The 26,615-nt window shown below is 41.2% G+C and overlaps 1 protein-coding gene across 4 annotated transcripts in view; it reads left to right on the forward strand.

Annotated features, from left to right (window-relative positions):
• Window positions 1-255: 255 nt before the first annotated feature.
• LOC111859307 (uncharacterized) overlaps window positions 256-26,615 on the forward strand; it is a 37,665-nt gene continuing 11,305 nt past the window's right edge. For 2 of the 4 annotated variants that reach the window (XR_011988236.1, XM_072708290.1), the window contains exons 1-12: window positions 256-386; window positions 5,395-5,748; window positions 8,954-9,055; window positions 9,819-9,914; window positions 11,849-11,938; window positions 16,118-16,189; window positions 16,984-17,097; window positions 18,919-19,023; window positions 20,610-20,714; window positions 21,002-21,094; window positions 23,270-23,350; window positions 24,606-24,725. Coding sequence is in view for 3 of the 4 variants with exons in the window: in XM_072708290.1 (XP_072564391.1) it covers window positions 332-386; window positions 5,395-5,748; window positions 8,954-9,055; window positions 9,819-9,914; window positions 11,849-11,938; window positions 16,118-16,189; window positions 16,984-17,097; window positions 18,919-19,023; window positions 20,610-20,714; window positions 21,002-21,094; window positions 23,270-23,350; window positions 24,606-24,725 (1,387 nt within the window). In the remaining variant the exon portion in view is untranslated. Of the gene's footprint in view, window positions 387-5,394; window positions 5,749-8,503; window positions 8,744-8,953; window positions 9,056-9,818; window positions 9,915-11,848; window positions 11,939-16,117; window positions 16,190-16,983; window positions 17,098-18,918; window positions 19,024-20,609; window positions 20,715-21,001; window positions 21,095-23,269; window positions 23,351-24,605; window positions 24,726-26,615 lie in introns of those variants that run through there. The other 2 variants (XM_072708292.1, XM_072708291.1) reach the window with 2 other exon arrangements.

A 26,615-nucleotide genomic window follows, 5' to 3' on the forward strand; every position in this document is an offset into this window, starting at 1 on the left:
AGCCATTATACGTGAGAGTCGCATATTACTTTGCAACAGAGAAAAAGGACAACATACAAATTCATATATTTAGAACTGTATAATTTAGTGTACGTATTAGGAACAAAGTTACACTCCGTAGCCCTGCCGAAAAAAATCCGCTCTGCAAAACATGCAGACTGACAGTAATCTGCACCAATAGTGTTAGGAGGGTATCAGGTGGGCCAATCGGGGGAGGGACCACCCCATGTCAGGATTCTATACCCGCCCCTGCGTTGAAGCGAAATATGCCTGTCATTTTTATAAACGGTTAAGGAAAAAAGTTATCAGCACCTAAAGCAAGAAAACGAAGATGGAACGTCTCATTGTTATATTAATCTTGTTCAAGTTCGTCATTAATACTGATGGTATGTATCGTTTAAAAGCAGACTTACGTTCGTAAAATAATGTTTAATAAATAAAGTTACGATGATCTTAAGTAATGTTTAAGGGTGCACGTGTATACCAAGTATGGTCAATTTAATAAATACAACTATCCAGCTTCCATGTTAAAGTTCCTATTTTATGTGTTACAACTGTTGCGTGGTTTTTAAATTTTAGTAAGATAATAGTTTTGTATTCCCTGTAGTCAAATGAATGCATCCTTATATAATTATACACTTTGTTTCTGATATTAGCGAAAGGTTTAGATTTTCCGTTTTTTAATTCTGATTTTGCCTAGACCTTTCCGTTTTTTTCATCCAGCTTAAACAGCAGTTGAACCACAACATATTTTTCATCTTATCAGTGAACAAAATCTTAAGTCGGAGCCGAAGTGCGACTCCCCCTTTACCGTTAGTCCATGGCTCCTTTACAGTATATATATCAAGGTTATTTTGTTTTCCCGTTTGAGTCGCTATGTTTTGGTTTGAGGTGCTAAGATGGTCAGAACTGAAAGCAAAAGCATGACCAGAAAATTTTGAATAGATGTATTACTGTGTTAATCATACATATGTTTTCAAATGTGGCGAAATTTGCCCGTCGTGTAGAAATTGTTCCTTATGTAGACGAGACTGAAGTAGCTCCTTATTCGGATTATTCCGGTCCACCTTAAATGCTGCGCAGCTGAATGCAATGAGACGATTGTGCCTGTAGGGGGACTCAATTACGGAGGCTTATCTTAAGAACTCAATTTGGATTATTTCAACTGGCATTAACTTAACCATCGGCTGACTTTTTTTTGTAACCACTTCCAGGAAAGTACATATCTGGACAGCTTAAAAGATAGTATGTGCATTTTATCAGATAACGAGACGAACACAAACGTTTATCCGTTACCAGTTCTTTAGTCATTTCTGTCTCTCCATAGCTTATTCTGAAGAAAATGTTAGATGAACAAAAATATTTACCTTACAGATTCTGTAGATCATTTGTGTAGAAATGGTTTTTGTACATTTAATTATGTTAATTTCTGTATTACATATGAAATGGTCCTATGTGAACACTTCCAGGTAGAAGCCAGCATGAATAAAATACTGTTGGCAATATTTGACATAATTTTGTTCATTTTTAACCATTAAAAGTTATGTGGTGCCTTTAGGTATGCATAGGTTTTCATTACTTGACCATTTACAGGTAAAGGGCCTAAACATTTGCACGACAGAAAATTACATCTAAATGAAAATATGACTTATTATGTTCTTAGGTTAACGTGCAAGAGCCCAAGGATTCATTTCAATATGATGTATGAAAGTAATTTTATGTGCTATTAGACTGATCCAAAGTTATTTTCACCATTAAATCTACAAAGAAACTTTAGTTATTGTCACATTTGCTGGCATTATTTGACAAATGTCAGGTATAAGCTCAAGGGGTTAAACACCTTTATTATATATTTTCCTGCGTTTATTATCATTTATTGTATATTTCTTTTAATTACTTTCATTTAAATGTCTGTAAAGCAGTTGTAAACCCTGTGGTTAAAACAGCTCTATATAAAGATTGATCAATTGCTTTTAGCAAGGAAGGCTCACTTCAGGATGACGTTATATGATGTTGTATCACTTGTTATCTCTCTGGTCCAATGTTGTTCTCACCTTTAAATCCACCAAGGAATATTGCACACATACACATTGGCTGTCATGTCATGGCTTCCAGACAGGAGTCTCAAGGGTTAAAGGCTTTGGGCCAATGGTGTCAGTAAACTGCCAGCATGGCACAGTGAGCAACCGTACACAGTCATTTGAATAAGAAGCCACAATTCCAATTGAAATGTGTAGATCTTACTCATCTTGGGGCAGGCAAACATGAAATACAATGCAGTACAAAGCAGGTACACCATTGTAAAGAAACACTGAGATTAGCTTTAAAATTCCATTGGAAATGTGGCTTCTACTGAAATCAATTTGCACGATTGCTAAACATGCCATGTTTCCTGCTGTTTTTAGTTATAAAATCAATATGGGCCAGGCCAATTTCGGTGTTTCCTCCAAAAATCGCCACCTTATCATGGTGGAGGGGTTTGTGTGCCTCTGTGATCCTAGCAACTATGTTCTTAGGGGCTGTTGCCCCTGGTAGGGTCTCCCAAGGCAAATTGGTCCTAGGTGAGTGGCCAGACAAAGTGTGATTCACAAAGGAAGATGTTACCCTGTCCAGACTGGGGAGACTGAGGCCCCCACCTTGGAGCTAGGCTTGGGGGGAGCTTGTTGGTGAGAACCTGGATGCCGGTCCTCCACTCATGGGGCCAGGGTGGGCATAGCCTAAATGGGTTACATGGGTCCACCCTCCTGATCATCAGTGACCCAATCTGGCGTTAAGCACATGACATGAAACCTCTCTGGTGGGAAAGGAGCCTGAGCTGGTCCGGGAGTTAAAGAGACACCAATTAAATATAGTTGGCTCACCTCAATGCACGGCTTGGTCTCTAGAACCAAATTGCTGGAGAGGGGCTGGACTGAGTACTTGAAAGCTTTCAATGTTGTTAGGCTGTCTCGGTTGTCACACCTCTTCAACACTGCGTAGAGGTTGGGGACAGTGCTTTTGGATTGGCAGACTTGGGTGGTGGTCCCAATTTTTATGAAAGGGGACAGGAGGATGTGTTCCAGCTTCAGGGGGATCACACTCCTCAGCCTCCCTGGGAAGGTCTATGAACTAGCTACTGGAGAGGAGGGTCCGTCTGTTGGTCAAACCTCAGATCCAGGAGGAACAGTGCAGATTCCGTCCTGTTGCAGAATGCTAAACCAGCTGTTCACCCTCACAAGGATGCTAGAGGTTTCATGGGAGTTGGCCCAGCCAGTCTACCTGTGTTTTGTGGACTTGGAAAAGGCATATCCCTCTGGGGGTTCTGTGAGGGGTGCTTTAGGGGTATGGAGTACAGGTTTTGCTGTTGTGGGCCATCAGGTCTCCGTATAAACAGAGATAGAATTTTGTTGCCATTGCCAGTAGTAAGTCAGACTTGTTTCCGCTGGGTGTTTGACTCCATCACAGCTGCCTTTTATCACTAATTCTGTTCATAACACTGATGGACAGAATTCCTAAGCATAGCCATGGAAGGATGGGGTCCGGTTCAGTGGCCTCAGGATTGTATCTTTGCTTTTTGCAGATGATGTGGTCCTGTTGGCTTCATTGGGCTGTGACCTGCAGGAGTTTGCAGCAGAGTACGAGCTGGCCAGGATGAGGATCAGCACCTCCAAGTCAGAGGCCATGGTTCTGGGCCAGAAAACAGTGGATTGCTCTCTCCTACTGGGGTGGGAGTTACTGCCTCAAGTGGGGGAGTTTAAGTATCTTGATACTTAAGAACTTGTTCATGAGTGAGGTAAGAGAGCAGGAGATTAAGAGGCAGATTGGTGCAGTACGGGCAATATTGTGGATGCTATACCGTTCTGTGGTGTTGAAAAGTGAACTGAGCTGAAAGGCAAAGCTTTTGACTTACCTGTCAATCTACGTTCCTACCATGACCTATGGTCACGAGCTTTGTGTAGTGACCAAAAGAATGAGATTGTGGGTACAAGCAGCAGAAATGAGTTTCAGGGTATCTGTGCTCAGCCTTAGAGACAGGGTGAGGAGCTCTGACATTCAGGAGGAGCTCAAAGTAGAACTGCTGCTCCTGCACATCGAAAGGAGCCAGTTGAAGTTGTTCAGGTACCTATCAAGGACTCCTGGACACCTTAGTGGGGAGGTGTTTTAGGCATGCCCAACTGCGAGGAGGCCCTGGGGCAGACCCAGGACACACTGGACAGATTATATCACTCAGCTGTCCTGAGAATGCTTTAGCATCCCCCGATGGAGCTGGAGGAGGTGGCTGATGAGAGGGAGGTCTGGGCATCTCTGTTTAGACTATTGCCCCCACAACCCAACCTCAGATAAGAGGCAGATGATGGATGGGTAGATGGATGGACCACATACGTACTTTCTTCAAAGTAACAAAAACATCAAGCAAAGCGTGTTAATAAGGAGCCAACTTAAGCATTTTCTTATGAGGTAGCCTAAGAAAAAAGTAAGCAGCACCTAATGGGTAGAGATGAAGATCAAAAATCTAAGCGTTACTTTCATCTTATTGAAGTGCGTCATTTAACTCTGATTAACTCTGCATCAACATCAATAGTTTAAATCGACGCATCGTTTTTTTAAATTATTTTAATAAAATTACCTTTATGAGTTCTAAAACGCTTCAATTCATTATAACTAATGTTTTCCTTTAATATCACTACATAATTATGGGAGTACTTCAAATTATTTATTAAAAAACAAAAAGGTGGTTTTACACTGTGCGAAGTGCGATGACATACTACAGGGGCACTAGCGCTATGTATGAGCACCTGAAGAGGAAACGCACAGGCTCTATTATGAATGATGGGTGGACCATTTTATTAAATTAGCATTAGAACAGAGAGCTTTTTAATATCTTTTGTCATTGTAGCTCCTAAATACACTAATTATTAAAGCCATTACAACTTTAATCCAGTCAGTGTAAGTGTGTGGCTCAGTAGCCTAAGTATTTGGTCTTGTAAGCAACAGGTTGCTGGTTCAAATCCAGTTTCAACTAAGCAACTGCTTGTTTATGGGCCCTTGAGCCATGAAAAATAATGAATGTACAGAGTTGCTATATTCTCAAATTACTTTTTGTAGTTTTGTGAACAACACCATTTATTAAACAAACAATTCTGCATTGGCAGAATGAAAAATTAAAAATGAAAATAAACTATTAGTTAAGAAATATTCCTTGGAACAACAAACTGTGGAAAACTGAATTTACAGTATTTTCCTTGAGACTTGAAGGAAGAGTCCGTCAACTTAATGGAAAATGTGCTGGTAATTTTCTGCCAGTACATTTTCTGTTTTTTGACAGATTTTTTTTACAGTCTATGTTTTGTCCCTAAAGAAGGAAAACAGATGTCAAGTTGCCAGGTTGTGTGAATCTTCCTCTTCTTGTTCCAGAGCAGCTGGTGGTGACGGGGGCAGATGAGCCTGTCTGTGCACAAGCTGGAGAGGATGTGACTCTCAGCTGCTCTTTGGACACCCATGTTAATGTGACAGAGCTTCAGGTGGAATGGAGAAAGACAGACGATGACGGTGACATCTTGGTGCTTCTGTATGCTGATGGAGAGAACAGACCAGAGTCACAGGATGAGAGATACACCAGAAGAGCTGAATTCTTCACTGACGAAATTCCAAAAGGAAACTTCTCAATGAAACTGTGGAAAGTCAGGATGGAAGACAAAGGAGAGTTCAGGTGTGAAGTCCACTTAGATACTGATTCTGCCAATACAACTGCCAGAATAATAGCACTGGGTAAGTTACTAGATGGACTGGTTTTAACATGCATCTCAGCATAGTTCCTGATCGAGGGTCAGTGGTTCTGCTGTAGACTGATCTTTATACGCATACTATACCCCTAACTGGGTGTATTCTACTCAATGTAACAGTAGAAAACATTAAATTTAATCCATTTATATATACACACAAAATATAATTAATGAGTTAATATTCTGTTTAGATGTCACATGTAGTGCATAGCACATTTTATTAGACTTACACAGCGCAATGAATACTTGTAGTTTTATTATTATTTAATAATAATTTATGTGGTTCTTTACAATGTCACTGGAAAAATGCTATAATAGCTGTGCATTTTATTAATTTTATGGCGTCACATCAAAGTCAAAACTCACATGCGTAAATATGCCACTCGCGAGCGCAAAAGTAGATCAGGACGAAGAGCTGCGTGCGCGTTCATATTATCATCATAATCTATTGGTGATATTATTATCATAATATTATCATAATATCACCTTCTCTAATGTATTTTTCTTTTCCTAACGTCATGGTTGCGCTCGCGCGCAAAGCGCATTTCCTTCGGCCGCTCTCTGCGCTCGCGGTTGTGCGCTCGCGTTCTGCCAGGGGGGCATGAGTGACTAGCTGCAGAAGGGGCCTGAGAGTGCGTGTCCTCTGTCAGGCCCCATCCACTCTCAAGCCCCTACGTCATTTCCGTTCGAACGACAGAATCCGTCTTGTCACGATAGATTATGATAGATTGTCGTGCATATAATTCTTAAAACGCGGTATGTATGGTATGTAACAGTTTAGAAATTAACCATCACATCGAAATACGCGTGTGTCAAACTCCTCTCCTTACTACAGGCAACTCGTGTTTACCTTAAAGTCCTAAGACTAGTGCTCAGTCACATAATAAAATCAGCCAAAGTCTGTTATACTGTATTCTGTTGGGTTTGAAAGATAAACAGCTTTTCTTTTGCTGTATTGTGAGAAAACAAACATTTTTATTAAAAACAACATACTTTGTATACAACTAGAATAGTAGTTTTTCTTGTAGAAATTTAAATGAATTCACATCGGCTCCTTAGAAAAAATTGTTAAACATTGTAAAAATATTGTATCATGGCCTTACCAAAGCATAACTATTATATTTATTGGTAAACGTTTATTTAAATTAGGCAGTTGTACAACTATTGCAACTTCACATTATATTATCGTCTTCACAATATAATTAAAAATCATTTTAACCACCCAACCAAGCCCTACTGGACCCCGACTACGTACGTTAGGACAGCGGTATTCACTCCCAGCATAATATGCCCCTTCAATTAGCACTAATCGGAGAGATTTGATAAGGAGACCCGTGGGATAACCTGCCGATCCTGCAGAGACCCACAGGAAAGGGAGTATGAAATGGTCAGTGCCGATAGGAGATCTGAACCTCCGCACGTAGCTCAGCCCCCCTTCAATGCTGCCGTAATAGAGAAGCAGCACCCAGCAACGGTGTACAAGACAACAGTCTAGGCTTCAACGCACTGCCCCAGTCAAGCGTCGATTCTCTCCCAGTAGCTCCGCAGGTGCACCAGGACCATCCACGCGGATCTGTGAAGCGGGGGGGTTATCAGTTCCCACCTAAGCAGGCACGCACCCACCCAGTTCGCGTCTGTACGTTCTGACATTATTAAAGTACCATATTTCACGCCATAAATATGGCACAAGAAAATAATTATTAAAAGTACATATTAGCTATAGTCTGATGTCTCACAATAACACATACAGTAGCACTATATTTATTTACATACATATGTACAACGGTATTCTTCCGGTTTGAGACGGAGTCTGTCGTTTTAACGGAAATGACGTAGGGCCTTGAGAGTGGATAAGAACATAAGAACTATACAAACGAGAGGAGGCCATTCGGCCCATCGAGCTCGCTTGGGGAGAACTTAACTAATAGCTCAGAGTTGTTAAAATCTTATCTAACTCTGATTTAAAGGAACCCAAGGATTCAGCTTGCACTACATTATCAGGAAGACTATTCCATACTCTGACTACACGCTGTGTAAAGAAGTGCTTCCTTAAATCCAGTTTGAAATGTTCTCCCGCTAATTTCCACCTATGTCCACGAGTTCTTGTATTTGAACTAATGCTGAAGTAACTATTCGGTTGAACAGCATCCAAACCTGTTAGAATCTTATAGACCTGGATCATGTCCCCCCTCAGTCTCCTTTGCTTGAGGCTGAACAGATTTAGCTCAAATAACCTTTATGGGTGGGGCCTGACAGAGGACACGCACTCTCAGGCCCCTTTTGAAGCCAGACCCTTCTCCCAGGGGGAGGTTTTCACAGTTTGGGGACGGAGTCATACCGTTTCTGACAGCGAACACTATTGGCGGATGAAGTATGGTTTATCTATGTTATAATTTCACCAACTTTCTGTAGCTATTTGAACGTTGTGGGTTAGTTAAACTATTCTGTTCTATAGTACTTAAATCTGCAATGTAATGCCCCTTTGGGAACTGATTTACAAAAAATATCTTAACATAGGGACACACTGAGTTGTCTCCATGGTGTCGGGTATTATAAACTAGTTCCAGATAAATGCTTTAGTGTAATGTTTTTAGTACTGACTTTATCCATTTAGTTTAAGTTAATCATGTAGACAGCATCATTATTAAGATGACTTGTTAAACGATAAACAGACCTACTTTGGATATTATTCAAAATCATAAGAAAGAATGAACTTTTCTTCATTGCTTTAAATTTTCAAGAAATTCAAACCTGGCCATATTCTCGTCCAGTCTGCTGCATGACCTGCCTGAGGCAGCAGACGTGGTTGGCTGGACCTGCCTGAGGCAGCAGACGTGGTTGGCTGGACCTTCCTCATGACCACTTCTGTTCTTTGGCCCGTCTGCTGCCTTGTCCCCGGGGGTGCCTGTTCCCCCCATGTTAACATATGGCCTCTCTGAACCTGAGCTGCATCTACGTTATCAACAAGTCATCTTATGCGTGTGAGTTGTGACTTTGATGTGACGCCATATAAGTTTATTTAACATAACTGAGTAAATAAAATTAAACAGCTCTGTGTATCATGTTGTGTAAATATAGTCAAATCATATATGGGAATATGAAAAATCTCATATTTTAATAAGCATGTTTTAAGGCTTAACAACAGTTAGGAATCACATATACATAAAACACATAAAATGTTATTTTTTTAGGTTATTCATCCCTGCATTGGCTGATTCTGGGGCTGTGCATCGCTGTCACACCCGTAGTCCTACTTACTGGTGCCTTCTCTGTTTGGTCTTGTATAAGGAAAGGTATGTGATTTTGAAACATTTTAATCCAATCTTTGTAAAACATGTCAAAGATAATGTGAATTTCTGTGACGTGTCTACTGTGTGCTTTCTATTCATTTCAGTGGATCTGTGGTTGGAGCCACATATCCTGTAGAGGGCATCTCAGCAGACATTTTTATTGCCTGTCAATTGCAGCGCTTAATTCTGTTCAGTTTCATGTTTTCTATATAGTGCCTTTCACAACAGAGTCATCCCAAGGCGCTTCACATATGTGATTTGTGATACATTAAACATCATTAAGAGAAAACAGTACAAAACGTAACTGTGATCTAATTTAAAAACTTTGTTCCTGTGCCTCTGCTCTGGTAACATACATATGTGAATATGAACAATTTCAAAAAGTCCTATCATTGTAAACCAGAGGTGGAAAGTTAAGGTCTAGAGAGGTAACGTCCAGAGGTGTGGTTTCACTCAACCAGTTGAGTACTCTGTGACTGTGACTCCTTATACTCAACTGGTTGGTCTGGACTTATACTTTTACTCACCTCTGCTGTAAACCCCTGCAAACCAAAACACTGAACCAAAGCTGATGTCCTCATTAAAATTATGCTTAAAATAATGCAGGAGCTGCATCTGGTGAGACTGACAGTCTGTACTGAGTGTCTGTAGGTGAGCATGCAGCAGAATGACCATCTGAAGACGGATATACATCATTAAACTTTGCAGGAACTGCCATCTAATGTTAAAGCTTGTGGTTAAATTTGTTTCTACTTTCTGTCTGTAGGTAAAAGCAGACAGGCTCTGTTGTGTCACTGGTCATGTGTCACAGTCCCACAGATCATGGTTTCCGCAGCATTCATCCTGTGGGGTGTAACTGAAGGTGAGCCCATTAAATATAAAGAATGCTTTGAAAGCTGACAGATTTGCATTTTTTGTGTCTTGTGAGTTTTACTATTTAAAAAACTTTTTATGATGAACAGAGGGCTGTAATAAATAAAAATGGATTTAAGAAGGTCGGGGGCAATTGTCTAGCAGTGATCAGGAAGTTCTCTAGTAAATGTTTGTGTGAGGGGCAGCTTGGTACTGCAGTGATTAGCATTGTTGTCTCACACCTCTGGGACCAGGGTTTGAGTCTCTGCCATGGCTCCACGTGTGTGGAGTTTGCATGTTTTCTCTAGGTTGTTGTGGGGTTTTCTCTAGGTACTCTGGTTTTTAGCTACAGTCCAAAAACATGCCGAGGTGAAGTGTAGTTACCAAATTGCCTATATGTGTGAGTATGTGAGTGTGCCCTGTGTTGGGTTGTTGCCCCATCCAGGGTTGTTCCCTCCCTTGCACCTGTAAACTCCAGACACCCATGACCCTAAGGAGGACAATTAAAGTAAGCTAACAAAAATTTAAAAATCATTAAATCAATTGAATAAAATTGATAAATTACTGTACTAAAGACATCTAAGCACATTTATCAAAACAGTAATTTGTAAAGTAAGAAAATAAATGTATCCAAACAATGTGTCCTGCCCCGATGGTCCGCTCCTTCCGTGTGCCACGCCCCCTCGTTAACCCATTAATTTCTCCATGCATACAAGTTATCTTAGGTCGGCGTTCACGGTTTGACTTCTGAGATTCAGATCGAGCTCTAGGTGTTTTTTTTTTTTTCGAACTGGTTGGTTCGACTTTTAAGAAATTTGAGTTCAAAAGAGTTCGAGAACTGAGGTACCACTATATATATATATATATATATATATATATATATATATATATATGTGTGTGTGTGTGTGTATATATATATATGTATATATATATATATATGTATATATATATATATATGTATATGTGTGTGTGTATGTGTATATTTATATATATATGTGTGTGTGTGTATGTGTATATTTATATATATATATATGTTTATATATATAAAATTTATTTAATTATTTTTTTTAAAGTAGAGGACAAAGAAAAGGAGCCAACTCTCATATTCGTGAGATCAAGTAAGAGGATTGCCCCTGGGGGGGTGTAGTTAAACAAAGGAAGGAGCTGCTTCTTATAGTCAGGAATCAGTAAGATGCCTGATTGCCAGAACCTTCGGGTCTTCCTATGGTCTTCAGGTGAATGAGATGATTCAAGTTCCTGTTGAACGCTTTTAATCATTATATTTCAGTATTAGTCAGCAGAGACAGGTGACACACTCTGTTTTTTCAGTGTTCTAGGTAGTTTTCATTAATGTTTTGCGTTATGTATGCTGGGGGTGGCATGGTGGTGCAGTGGTTAGCAACTCACACCTGTGGGTCCATGGTTCAAGTCTCTGTTGGTGTTCCGTGTGTGGAGTTTGCGTGTTCTCCCCGTAGCGTTGTGAGGCTTCCTCTGGATACTCTGGCCCCCCCCCACACACAATCCAAAATCATGCTGAAGCTAACTGGAGTTACCAAATTGCCCTTAGGTGAGTGAATGGGGTGTGAATGTGCCCTGCGATGCATTTGCTCACCATCCAGGGCTGTTCCCTGCCTTGCACCCGTAGCCTCCAGCATAGTCTCCAGACACCCCATGACCCTGAATGGGATAAGCGGTTTCAGAAAATGGATGGATTATGTATGCTAAATTTGCAATGAAGACATTGTGGAGGACATTTTGCATGATAATAACATGTATTATAAAACTACTTTCATGCATATTTATACATATACAGTAATGTTCTTGAGACAGAAATGGCACTGATTTGGTGGAATGGTCCGAAAACTGTGATCCAGTCTGCAGATCTACATCTAAATACTGCAAAATGTTCATTGGATGCTGTCTTGTGTGACCGGTGTTTCTCAGGATCCGCAGGAGAAGCTGCTACTTGTACTGTCATCAGTCTGCTGATTATCCCACTGCTGTATATTATGGTTCCATATGTGGACTCAACAGGTATGTTTCCTTATTTTCCCTTCTGTTTCCAATGTGCACTATTCAAAGAAGATGACAGCTTGACAAAATAATAAAATATAATATAAATGATTATTATAAAACTTGCATAGTACATTTTTCAAGTCTTTCCATATAATTGCTGGTTCTCCTGCAGTTTTAACAGTGCATTGTTCAGCTAATATACTGTAATGTGGGTCACAGAGGTTTTTACTTGTAATAAACATGCTGCAGCTTGTGTATGATTTTATATACAGATGTAAAATGTTCCAAATTCACTTAGTGTCTCACCTGCAGTTTTAGTTTATGGTGACAGATGTAGATCTTTGTAGAACATGAGTGTGTTGGTTACAGTTAATCTGAACCCTCCTATATATGATGAGAATCCAGGTATAAAACATGAAATTGAATATAAAAGCATATTTGCCGAAAAAGCTCCTTTAGCTAAAGTGATGTTTTATTTCTGTTTTCCTCGTGCTGGAGTCACATGTCAGTTTGCTGTCAGGACAGAAACACTCGCAGAGACAGAGGAGTCACGTTTTCCCGGACATGGGGTATTTATTCAAGCGCAGGCAAGTAAAAGGGAAGCAAAACGGGCAAACTTAGGTTGGGCTGCAGGCGAAGCAGTTGAGAAAACATTTCCACATTAAGACAATGATATGCAGTTATTTTTACGTGTGGGTCGTGTTCGGCTCCGTAGTGTGCAGTATGGAAGTATATATTGGACTTTATTGTTTGTAACCCACAGACAGTCACAAATATGTACCATGATCCACAAGTACTTCACTATCTACAAATATGTATTTTTTGTGTTAGTGTTGTGTAAAATCATATCCACAAAAATATGGAACTACTTCTACATATGAAATGTATTTTGCACATTTATAGATCACGTCCTGGCTTTATGCCTCGCATTACATTTGTGACTTTGCTCATATTTATTTGCAGATTGCTGTCCGCTTCGTGCTGCAGCTTACCTGTAGAAAAAAAAACACAAATACATCACTATCCACAAATATGTATTTTTATTTGTGTTGTATGAAATCATATCCACAAAAATATGGAGTGATTTGTATACCTGAAACGGGCGCTGCACATTTGTGGATCACTTCCTGCGTATTTGAGGATCATGCAACATTTGTGACTCCGCTCCTATTTGTGGTTTTTTTGTCCAATTCGCACTGCAGCTGATTTGTAGAAAAAAATCCAAGGTTATTATTATTAGGCAGATATTAGCACATATTAGCCTACATCACGACTTACACTGTGTGAACAGTAAATAAATGTCTCTTCAGTTTTACGTCACTGTCGCTCTCCAAACCAGGCAACACCTTTACTGAGCCGACCCTTCTGCTGTAGGAATCCGACGTGGGCTAGAACCACTGCTGTAACTAGTCTCACTTTGCGGTACAGCTTGGGTGTGGCTTGGTTTCTCTATGCCAGTAGAAAAGCGAAAACTGACTTTAGATCAGATTTTCATTGGTCAATCACTTTCCGCTTCCTCAATATAGCAAGAAGCCAATAATGCACCTGACTCCATCTCATTTTAAGACTGACATGTCCACGGGCACTGATGGGTACAAGTACATTTGCTATTTAAAGGATGTGGATGCGAGACTGACTCATGCTAGCAGGTAGAGCTGCTTGATTATGGCAAAATCATGATTATTTTGACCAATATTGAGATCACGATTATCTACCACGATTATTTCCCCCAATTACTCTTGACTGCAGAAATATTGTATTTATTGAATCTCAATAATGAAACTTATACACTTACATTGAAATTGAATTGAAACCAAAATAAAATTTCAATATGTACAAATATAATTTTTAAATGAATAAATTAATTATACTGAAATGAACTGTTCTCTGAGGTTCAAAAACACTAAACTTGATTTTTTTTACTATACATGTTAGATTCAACTGGTTGGTCCACTGATTTACTTAAAGATTTTTAGCAAGAAACACTAGTCTGTTTACATGATCTGGCTTCAGTGATGCATGATGGCAGGAGACGATATTTCCAGCTGTGCTGAAGACCCTCTCTTTAAATAATAATAAAAATTAACACTTTATTGTCCCTGTGGGGAAATTGCTTTTACACCTCCCTCAGCTTGTTCTTTGTAGAGTAAGCTGGCTGTGAAGAGCAGCCACCTATAGTAGCACCCAGGGAGCTGGGGGTTAAGGGCCTTGCACAAGGACCCACAGACATGCTGAGGCTGGGTTTAAACCGGCAACCTTCTAATTATAGGCACACAGGCTTAACCCACTGAGCCACACAACAATATGTGATGGCATACATTATATCTCTGCGTTTTTGAGAACTTGATAGATACGCAGTTGCTTTATAGAGGGTGTCCTTAACGGATAACTGCGTTGCAGTACGAGTTTGATGAGCTTGCCTTACATTTAAGAGTTTTTGTTCAGGTACTGTTTGGCCTTAGACTACTTCATGATTAAGCTTTAAGTGGTTAAATAAATTAGTTATGTTGCCTAGTGGAGTAGTCACAGCTTTGAAACATATTCTGCACATTATTTGTTGTTCTTGGTCCGATTCGTTGAAACCAAAATGATTCCAAATAACTGGTGTGCGTTTATCTCTTTTGTCAAACAGAGGTACTCATCCTGCAATTTCAAGCGTGAACGCATTTTGATTGCTGTGCTGTAGGGAATTCGCTAACAGTGTTTTCGGAGGGGCAAAGCGCACTGCTGAAAAATTAGTGCGCCAATCTGGATTTACTGCACAAGATAAAGTAGGACATCATTTCAATACGAGATACAAACAAATATTGTTTTTCTCGATTATCATTTTTTCATAATCATGGGAAGCAATAATTGTAATCATGATTCAAATTTAATTAATTGCACAGCTCTACTAGCAGAGACACTTGTGTCGCGCCTGGCACTAGGTGTAAAATAGGGGCCATAGTGACAGGCTGTAAAGTTGTTTATGCAAACAATTGCAATTGAAATAAGTTTCTTACAGAGGTACATTATATACTGTGTTGAGTATTTAGAATTTCAATACATTTCTTGGTATTGCATTGAAGCGCTGTGTTAGGGCTCAGACTTCCTTTCTGAGTGCCATCTCGTCCACTTTGAAGATGAAGCCCACCACAGCTGTGTCATCAGTGAACTTCACAATGATGTTGGAGCTGTTAGTGGCCATGCGGTCATGGGTGTAGAGTGAGTACAGCAGGGGACTCAGTACACAGCCCTGGGGAACTGCTGTGTTCAGGGTCAGGGAGGATGAAGTGGTGCCACCCAGTCTGACCACCTGGCGTCGGACTGACAAAGTTCAGGATCCAGCTGCACAGAGAGCTGTCCAGATCCAGAGTTCAGAGCTTCCTGTCGAGCCTGGAGGGAGCTATGGTGTTGGATGCTGAGCTGTAACCCACAAACGGCATTCTCACCTATGTGTTCCTCTTGTCCAGGTGGGAGAGGGCAGTGGGGAGTGTCAGGTCTATGGCGTCGTCGGTGGACCTGTTCTGGCGATTTACGCAGTGAAGAGAGTCTATTGTGTCAGGCAACGCAGAGCAGATGAAGTTCCTGACCAGTTTCTTGAAGCGTTTGCTTACAATGGGGATCATGGCAACTGGCTGCCAGTCATTCAGGGATGTTGCTGTGGTGGTTTTTGGCACAGGGACTATGGTGGACATTTTGAAGCATGCAGTTATCTGCCTCAAACTTAGCATAAAACACGTCTAGCACTTCTGAGAGAGAGGCGGTGGTCTGCAGTGTTCTGAAATTATTTCTGTCTGACGGTCTTTAGTCCCTGCCACATGCCCCCAGTGTTGCTGAATTGTGATTCCACCCTGTCCCTGTACTGACGCTTGGCTGCTTTTATCATCTTCCATACTGTGTCGCCAGTGTGTTTGTAACCCGCAGTGTTTGCAGAGGCGAACGCAGTGTTTCGCACTGCTAGTGCTTCATGAACTCCTCTGTTTATCCATGGTTTTCGGTTGGTGTAAAGTTTAGTGGGAACAACATCCTACACGCTCTTGTTTTTTAAATCCCATAGTTGCATATTCACTAGCACATTATTAAATCTGATGAATGCCAACTTGAATATTATAACGGTCTGACAGAACAAATTATTTCTCCCAAATTATTTAGCATAATTGTTGTGACTTGAGATGTGTTTTATTTGTTAAAATAACTCTTACATTGATTTTACAGAAGCAATTGGGGAGATGAAATACGTGACTGTGTCTGTAGGAAACATCTTCGTTATCACAGCTGTATGTGCAGGTAAGTTTAAATGTAGCGATATAGGGTGGTGTGCATCTCAGCAGGTTAGGGCTCTGTGCCCATGTCGGGAAGGTTGTGGGTTCGAATCCTATTGCTAGTAGAGTTACTATATCACTGTAAGGCCTTTAACTCCATCTGATTCATTGACGCTGTCTGATCCTCATCTCCTGTGACCCTGAAGAGGATAAGAGGGTATATAGTAAAAGGATGGATGGAAGTCAGCTTTGCAAGAAAAAAAGTGAGCAATAAAGCTGGAACTGTGAGAATTAAAGTCACAGTTAATCAAACCCCTTTTCGCCACAGTTCTTGGTCCCTCCTGGTGTTTCACGTGATATACAATGATAGTTAAAAAAAAGAACAAGTGGGGGTCACTGGTGCACCTAGTTATACAATTCAGTCACATTGCCTCCAAAAATGGTCACAAAATGCAACTAAATGGTTGCAGTCTAGAGCCCTGACCCCATGAAAACATATCATACTGGCCACCCTACCTAGACTAATCCAATCATTGTCCTCATTTTTTAGGGCCCCTGTCACTCACGGGCCCTTGGAATTGCCCTAACTTTCCCCTATGTACAGCACCCCTGAGTATGCATATCTGCACGTTAGGACTCTCTGCCCCTCATCAGAAGGTTATTGGTTCAAGTCATGTAGACGGCTGACTCTGCTCTCTGATTCTTACGTTACTTTGAACAAAAGCATCTGCTACATCATCAAACCACTAAACACATTTGTTTTATTCCTCGTGTGTGTCATTAATTACATGATGACTGACTATTCTTATCTCATTTCAGGTTCTCTCATCGAGTTTTCAGCAAAATTTTCCCCAACTTCAACTGATAAAGCACTATTTGGAGGCGTTTTGGGTGGAATCATATTTGTGTTCATCTTTTTTGTTATAGTTCGAAGTGAGTATGATTTTATAGATTTCAGGAATACTGGATCAGAATTAGGAGTAGATGTTTTTTTTCCCTTTCTACGTTGTATTTAAAAACAGAAATGTGTGACGAGGTTAGTGCTCCTGCTTCATGACATGGAGGTCCTGGGTTCAATCCCGGGTCCTTTCTGTGTGGAGTTTGCGTGGGTTTCTGCCAGGGGCTCTGGTTTCCTCCGGTTTGGCCCTGTAATTGTGTGTGTGTGAGTGTGTGTGAGTGTGTGTGTGTGAGTGTGTGCACCCTGCGGTGTGTTGGTGACTGCCCAGGGTTGGTTCCTGCCTGCGCCCATTGTTCCCGGGTTAGGCTTCGGTCCCCCCCGCGACCCCAGTTGGGATTAAGCGGCTACAGTGATGGATTCACTTTTAATCTGTATCAGTGGGCAGCACTACTGCCTGACACGTCCAGGATGCTAGTTTGAGTTCCCCTCCTGTGTCTGTGTGCAGTTTTCATGTGCTCCCCATGTCACGTGGGTTTCAGTCCCCCCTCCTCTGTGTTTGTGTGCAGTTTGCATGTGCTCCCCATGTCATGTGGGTTTGAGTCCCCCCTCCTCTGTTGCAGTCTGCATGTGAGCCCCATGCCATGTGGGTTTGAGTCCCCCCCCCTGTGTCTGTGTGCAGTTTGCATGTGTTCCCCATGTCATGTGGGTTTGAGTCCCCCTCCTCTGTGTCTGTGTGCAGTCTGCATGTGCTCCCCATGTCATGTGAGTTTGAGTCCCCCGTCCTCTGTGTCTGTCCAGGATGGGTAGATGGATATGTATTAGGGATGCTCCTTTTGACCGTTTAACCGTTAACCGAAATAATTAATTTTGACCGAATATTACTATCAGTTAAACGGTTTAAAATGTTTTTATATATATTTTAATTATTAGTAGTAGTATGAAGTTTTGTGGCATCTCAGCTGAAGATCGCTTTTCACGTTCTAAATACACTGGGTTTGAATTGGCGACCGGGCACACAGGCTTAGCCCACTGAGCCATGAATACAGGTACGAGCTTTGCTGCTGAAAATGGAAACATTGGCGCAAAGCTTCAGCGGCAGAGACGTATCCGTGTGCTATATCGTAGCCGATCGGTGTAAACACTACCCAGACATGTGCTCTTGTTTTATTTCGGTTACAATGGGCATATTCACATATTTCTTTATCCAATACTAACTGTCGGATTATCATGTTGTTATCATGCGAATAGCGCAATTTGCAAGTGGGAAGGCGATCAGAGCTGCTTCGAGACGCAGACGCTTAAGTCAGTCACTCTTGTTCTTTCTATTCGTATCACGAAGCTATAAAAATATATTTAGTTTCTACCTATATATATATTTGAAAAGTAGACCGTCCAAGGTTTCTGAGGGTGTTTTTTAAATGTGTATAAAACCTCGCAGAGTTATTTAAATGGTTTGGCGAAATTTCTGTCAGATCCCGCCGGCGGGACCGCCGACCCCAGAGGAATTTAATATTCTAATCTAATCAGTTAACGGTTAATGTTCGGTTAACGAACGGCGGTTGTCGGTTGGGAAAATTAATCGAAATGAGCATCCCTAATATGTATGTATTATGGGATGTGTGACGTAACTTCTCCCCAGCAAATCCTTGTTACCTTTTAGTAACTCATTTAAATCAGGAAATTAAAGTTTGATGTACTTTTAGTTCTGCTAGTTCCAACACAGTATTCAAACTCAGAACCTCCAGGTGTTATGGTTGTGTACTGTAGGGTCACTGGAACAGTGGACACATCTGTTTTTCTACTCTGTGCCTGGCATGAATTTCATGGCTATTGACTCTGTTCTCACCTCCTTCCAGTTGTCCGCTTTGCCCTTCAGGGAAATGACACCTCAATGGAAATACGCGGCACCTTAGCAAAAATAACTGGGATTATAATTCTCTTCATCATGGTTTCATCCATAAGTAAGTCTGTGTATAAGTTCACATGTGTGCTGTTTGCATGTTCTCCCTGTATTTGCACTGGTTCCCTTCATGTACTCTGAAATTCCCCCCCACACTACAAAATCATGCATTTAGGTAAAATTGGGCCTAAAAATGGCCTGTTGTGTGTGAATGTACTGTATATACTTCCCGATGGACTGGCACCCCAGCACGGTGCCCCCGATGCCAGCTCGGATAGGCCACCATGACGCTGCACTTGGAATTTCAGAAATACACTATTTGGACAAAAGTATTGGGATACCTGCCCATTACACATACAGGACCTTCTATGACATCCCATTCTAAATCCATAGGCATCAATATAGAATCGGTCTTGCCTTTGCTGGTATAACAGCTGCCACTCTTCTGGAAAGGTTTTCCTCTAGATTTTGCAGTGTGTCTGTGGACATTTTTGCCCATTCATCCATAAGAGCATTTGTGAGGTCAGGCACTGATGTTAGACATGAATTGCAATTTCCATTCTAGTTCATCCCAAAGGTGTTTGATGGGGTTGAGGTCAGGGTTCTGTGCAGGCCAGTCAAGTTCTTCCACACCAAACTCATCCAACCATTTTTTTATGGAATTTGCTTTGTGCATTGGGGCACAGTCATGCTGGAACAGAATAGGGCCTTCCCCAAACTGTTCCCGCAAAGTTGGAAGTATAGAATTGTCCAAAATGTCTTGGTGTGGTGAAGCATTAAGAGTTCCCTTCACTGGAACTAAATGGCCTGTCCCAGTCCCTGAAAAACAACCCATATCATTATCCCTCCTCCATCAAACTTTACAGTTGGCACAATATAGTCAGGCAAGTACCGTTCTCCTGGCAACATCCAAACCCAGACTTGTCCATCAGACTGCCAGACAGTGAAGTGTGATTCATCACTCCACAGAACGTTTCCACTGCTCCAGAGTCCAGTGGCGGCGTGCTTTACACCACTGCATCCGACGTTTGGCTTGGCCTACCACTTTGTGGCTGAGTCTCTCTTGTCTTTACACACTTCCACTTTGCAACAGTACCACTTGCAGTTGAATGTGGAATATCTAGCAGGGAAGAAATTTCACAAACTGGCTTATTGCAAAGGTGGCATCCTATGACAGAACCATGCTTGAATTCATTGAACTCTTCAGAACAACTCATTCCTTTACAAATGTTTGTAAACTTAACTGCATGAGTAAGTGCTTGATTTTATATATCTGTGGCAATTAAACACCTAAATTCAATGATTAAGAGGTGTGTCCAATACTTTTGTCCCTATTATGTATTTAACATGGATAGTTTCAATATAGTATGTCTTTATTTCACAGTTGATATGTATAGTATGGTATGTGTGATAAAATACTAAAGTCAGCTGTCCTTGTTACGTTTCCATAATCCATCTACATTTGGTTCATATCCTGAGATGTCCTTTAAGTACTTCAGTGCCCAACTTGGGATTCAAACCCAGAACCCCCAGGCGACAAGGGCTGCGCTGTGCAGGGATTTAAACACAAGACCACATTATGTCAATTTTTGCTTTTTGTCTGACATGAATTTCATGGTGACTGACTCTATTCTGACATTATTTTAGGTGTTGTCAGTGTTTTCCTGGCAAAATCTCACTCAGCTAGGAAAGAACAACTTGGAACATTTTTAACTATGTTAATGATTCCTATCCTCATGATTTTATTCCCAGGTAAGTATGTTTTTAAGTTTTGAATTTGTCTTAGGCTCCAGAATACTGGAGCAGAATGAGATATGGATGTATTTATTTGCTACATTGTAGTGAATTAAACACACAAATGTTGAACCTGATAATTTGTATGACATTTAGTACCAACGTGGGATTCAACCACAGAATGTTCAGGTGACAGGGCTGTGCAGTGCAGGGTTTTAAACACGGGATCACTGACCACATCTGTTTTTCACTCCATGTTTGACATGAACTTCGTGGTGACTGACTCTCTTCTTTCCTTATTCCAGTTGGTGTCAGTGTGTTTTGGATACTACATTCTCGAAGGACAGCTGGGAGATTAGAACTCAAAGACATTCTTAAAATCTGGGCATATTTCATTTGTAAGTACTGTAGCTTGGTTACACTAAACAAACACACAATCTGTGGTGGGTGAATGAGCATCAGCTCTGAGAGGCTGTATTTACTGGAGGAAAAAATCCCAAGAACAGGGAAGGTAACTGTGGGCGTTTCTAAAAGGGAAAAGGCTGCAAGAAAGTTCACACCCAAAAGATCACTGCAGTTACACCAAAGCCAGTGAAGCAGGCAGTAGTTCCAGATCTCCCTCAGACCTGGTCAGGGAGGCTGTTTGAAAGGGAGCCCTGGTCCTGGGGAAGCGGCAGCAGCTATGTGATCGTTTGCCTCCAGCCACAGGTCATTCTGGGTGGGATCTTGCAGCAGCTTGCTGATTGGCTGTCCAAAACACTGATCCTGAAGATTGACAGGTGGTCGCTGTCCATGGTGCTGCACCGAGCACATGCCCACCAGTTATTAACGGCGCAAGCTGAACTATTTGCCAAACTTCAGACTTTTAGCAGATCTGCTCGTTTTGGCAGTTATCTTTCCTGTCACATCAGGTTGAGAATAGTTAAAAAATCTACAGACTGGGACATATTTATTTTGTGAATTCTTGTGACAGGTGTTATTAAAGCAGGACAGTCCTGGCAAAGCAGGATGTCTAGTCACCTAATGTAGGCCATAAAGCCCTTGGACTAAGTTATGTTACTGTGGCTTATGCTTTTTCTGTAAAGGTTTCTTGGTACTGTTAGGTCATTTTGTTTAAGAGAATTTCAATATAATCTTGCCATTTGAGTTTCTGTGGTGTAGGGGCAGAAAGGTTTGTTCAAATGTATCATTTATCCAGATAGCCTATGGATCATTAATCTCCATTGTACGTTTCCTGTAGTTTAAATCCTTTCCTGTAGCCTTAGATTAAGGGTGGTTGTTGTATGAATCTCTGAGGTCTGATGACTGTGAGCACAAGGCTGCTTCTCTACAAATGGACTGTGTTCATGCATCCAACATGTAATCTGGACACCAGGGGGTGTTTCTCAATATCAAGACCGCGTGAATGATTATTGAATGATTGTTGACATAAAACAATGCAGTAATAGAAAGGTTACAGTAATATTTATGCTTATCCTCTTCTAGTCATCTCCTGACCATGACAAGTAAGTTCATTTCAGTTTTGGCAAGAGTTCATATTAATTAAAACAAACAAAGAGCATGTGGACAGTGGGGCCCTCTTTGGGGGGGGTTTCACACAATACACACTATGTATGTATAGCACATACGTCCTGGAGCGCCAGCACACATAATGGAAACCTCCTCAGCAGAGCCCCACTGAAGCTCCACTTAGGAGGGTCTCCACGATTGCGATGCTTCACCTTTGTCATTGCTGGGAGAATAATGCAATTGCCGTCACTCCGGGGCCCATTTAAAGCTCTGGGCCCCAGCCAACTGCCTTCCTTGTTTGTCCTGAGGCAGCATCTCTGCTCACATGTTCACTGTCTTTGTGACTGTGGAATCTCACGTTCCTTGAAGTAACTTGGAAATACCTTTCAGTGCCATTAATTTAGCATTTTTAATAATGGCTCCAAAATGTAGTGCCCCCAGTACATAAATAGTAAATTTGTCCATACAGAACCATAAATGAGATGGGTTTGTATAATATATTATATAAAAAGGTCTAGATAGGAAATGACTAAGTAATTTGACATTCCAAGTGTACAGTTGTTTAGAAACTGGTAATGAATAGACTTTTATGTTGTTGTTCAGGCTAGCAGACTGTTACGGATTAAGGTTTGGGAGCAAGTATTATTTTCACATTTTTACATTTGATGGGGATCTTCCACGCCAAGTGGCGCATAGTGGCGCAGTTTCATCCGCCCCATTCCTAAAATTGCTCGGGGGAAACATACAAACACACAAAGGTTCCGCATTTGCATTGCTCCTGCACTGGATAAAACTGCAAGCATTCGAGAGCCAGGGAAAGGTTAACGGGAACCAGCGACTGGATTGCCTGATTAGTTTTTGATTGGTTAGATGAGTCTTCTGGCCCAGACCCAGGCACAGTAACTTACTGTGCATGACCTCACAGTGCAGTTGAGCCCTGGGGATGGCAGGATTTGTCTCAGGGGAAGAAAAGCCCAAGGACACTTTGTTATTTAATATCATGTTATATCTCGATAGACTGATGAGAGACTGAGGGTGTCTGATTTGCTCTCTTTGCCTTACAGATAATCGCAAACTGTTTAACATGCTGTTACTTGCTATTTATTCCCAACTCTTTGCTTGGATGCAAAACACATTCATATTGGGTGAGTTTCCCTGCAGTTTTCATACTTATTATTTTCTTAATAACTTCTGCTGTGGAAGGAAAATTGGACATTTGTAGGCCTGTGAGGGATATTGGGTCTGTTATGTTTTAGGCCTTAGGCAAGAAGAGATTGTTTTGAATACTGTGTGACCTTGCTTCGTGATAGCTGCCTGCAGTTAGTTCCGCAGACCCTGAAGAGAGATCGGACCATGGAGAGGCAGACAGTGGAGCAAGGGGGGGGGGGGGGGGGGAGAAACCACCTGCAGGAAGACACTCGAAGCTGCCCCAACTAGTGCACAAAGAATTATAGCTTTATAAAATAGTCGCAGTAGACAATATACAATATGTTACGCGGTAGTGCAAATGTATTAGTGATCATGTTAATCATACTAATCATATGTTAACCGTGTATTTGCAGTGATTCAATGGCAATACATCAATGTGTTAATCATTAATCAATGGAACACCTAAACATTAACAGTGATTCAATGTCATATAATCAATATCTATATACATATCTCAAGTAGAGTCTAGAAGTCGAGTAAATTGAGCAAAATGTGTGGACTTTACCTTGCTACCAAGGTGAACCAATAGAGCAGGAGAATTGTGTTTGTTATACGTTTGAGCTCGGTTTGTTGGTGTTTTGTGACCAATCAGGACTTAGAAGTCCTTATAGGGAATTGGGAATTATGGTTTATCAACTGGTTGCTCTTTTTGCTCGGGGTTACTTGGTACCTGGTACCAGAGTGTGCTCGAATAAAAGTGATTACTTTACTATCAACTGAGAGGTCTAGAGTCTTATTAACAGAGAGGTTTATTTATAATTTATCTATCACACTGCATATTGTGGTTGAGTGGCTCAATGGGCACAGCTGTGGCTTCACACCACCAGTGATAAGGGTTTGATTCCAGAGCCCTGATTGGCCAAAAGTCATTAAATATGACTTATGTGTGGGTCTGGACAGCAGGGGGATGGATGGATGGATAAAACTTGTCTGTGTTCACAGTTCAAGTGGTTTATGACACTGTTTGCATTAATGTTACTGTCTGTGTAATTGTGAGGGTTGGGGTCATGTGACTGGGATTGTGTGAATTTTACTTTTGTAAGGAGAGCAGAAGGAAAAACAAGAACAGTTTAAATGAGCTTTGATTTTTGAAACAGAAACAATTGAATTTTATTTGTTTATTAGTCATAGCATGTGGGACTAGTGTGGACAAGTGTACAACCCAGACTAATGTGATCTTTCTGTTTTCAGGATATTCTATTCTGATTACATTAGCTGCTTTTGGAATATGTGCCTGCATCTGTGTCAAGTATTTTGTCTGGTATCTTGCTAAACGTAAGCACTCTGATACATTTTTGAAGGGGGGTCACTGTAAGTATTAAATTTTCTATTAAACTATGATCAGTTCTGTTTGGCACACATCCTTAACATACCTACAATCAGTGCATTGGTAGTTACTTAACACGGTACCTAACAAGGTATATCATATATGCTATCTCACTGAACAATTGCAACTAGAAAGTTTACGCAAATATGATGTGTACTTCTCTCTATCGGTTGTTGTGCTGCTTGGCTAGTTAGCTGCTCAGTGGTTTTCTTCAATATTGGCACTGTTCTCACTCACACTGCAGTGTATAGCTAGTTAGCAGTCATTCATAGTAACAAGCATAATAACAGGACAGACTGACTATGTGTAGTGACTGAGTGTGTGACAGAGAAAATCTTTTGTGTGTTATTTAGAGGGAAAATGTGATTTAGTGTTCGAGTCGCATCAAAAGTAGCTAAAAGTTACAAAATAAATTTTAAAAGTAGCTAAACTTGTGGCTAGTTACTTTTTGTTAAAAAAAAGTTGCCAGAGCAGTCTGAAAAGTTGCTAAAACTAACAAAGAAATTGCTAAGTTGAGAACACCAAAATCACACTGCTGTTCAGGTTCAGTATGTGTGATGACAGTCTGCTCATCCTACAAACTGACCTGTGTTAAAAAACAAATATACTTCTCATCCTGGAAGTAGAACCTGAGTTCTTTATCTAGGACTATGTTGCTATGTTATTAAAGTTTATCATCATTAATGGTATTTTACTGGTAAGTCCTGGTGCTTTGGAGGCAGCCACGATGAGGCATAATAATAATAATGAATACTTTATTGATGCTGTGGGGGAATTCTCTCCCCCCCCACAACGTGCTCTCTGTAGGTGAGCGCAAGCTGGCTGTGAAGGGCAGCCCTCCCATAGCGGCACCCAGGGAGCTGGGGGTTTAGGGTCTTGCTCAAGGACCTGCAGACGTTCCCAGGCTGGGCGCGATCCTGTGACCTTTCAGTCACATGCAGAGCAGCTTAGCTTACTCAGCCAGACACTGTCCCCAAGCCCTTTATTTATTCAGCAACCAGAACTGTCATAGTTCTCCCATCCATGGTCCCTGTGTTATTTGTTTTTTTGTACTTTTAATTTGTATCAGTCTTGTATTTCCAGTATTTGATTAGTGTTCTCTAGTTTAACCTTCCTAGTTCTAGTTTCATCTGTTTTGATTGGTTGTTAGGTTAATGCTTCTCTCCCGTGTCCTCATTGGCACAGTCTCGCTTGTGTATTTAACTTCTTGGTTCATTTGGTTCATTGGTCATTGGGTTAGAATGTGTTCAAGTTACTGTCTTGTTGCTGCTCTGTTTGGTTTTTCTAGTTCTGCTCCCTGTGTTGCTCTTTTTCCCTTGTTACCTTTTTGATATTTTTGTAGTTAGTTTTTGTTTCCCCCATTTGCTTTCATCTTCTTGTGGTCCTTTATTTTTTTTGCCTTCCCCATTGTTCCGTTCCCTAATAAACCCCTGTTGTCTTGTGAGCCACCAGTGGATCATCACCTTTTCCTGCCTGCGCCATGCCACGATGCCTTGATAGAAAACACTGGAAATACAAGACTGATACAAAAAACCAAATCCTATCACAGGGAGGGGGTATCATCAACACTAGGGAAACCAAACAAAACTCGAACAAAATCCAGAACACACAAGTCGGGGATGTGCTAACTTCAAACCCATGACCCCCGGGTTTACATACTGAGCCACACGGGGAAATGGGGAAGGGTCACAGAGGGCGGGGTCAGACTGTACAGACCCTGACACCGGAGCTTGTTTAAAAACTGCAGGGGAAAGTGCATGTCTGGATTGCAGTGAAATTTCTCTGCCTCTGGAAAATAGGTAGCATGTCTGTGTGCATAGGGAAAATATCTGTAAGGAATCCCCCCCCAATTCACAAGCACGTTTACGGAAACG

The sequence above is a fragment of the Paramormyrops kingsleyae genome, unplaced genomic scaffold, assembly GCF_048594095.1.
Source record: "Paramormyrops kingsleyae isolate MSU_618 unplaced genomic scaffold, PKINGS_0.4 ups62, whole genome shotgun sequence".
Taxonomy (NCBI): Eukaryota; Metazoa; Chordata; class Actinopteri; order Osteoglossiformes; family Mormyridae; genus Paramormyrops; species Paramormyrops kingsleyae.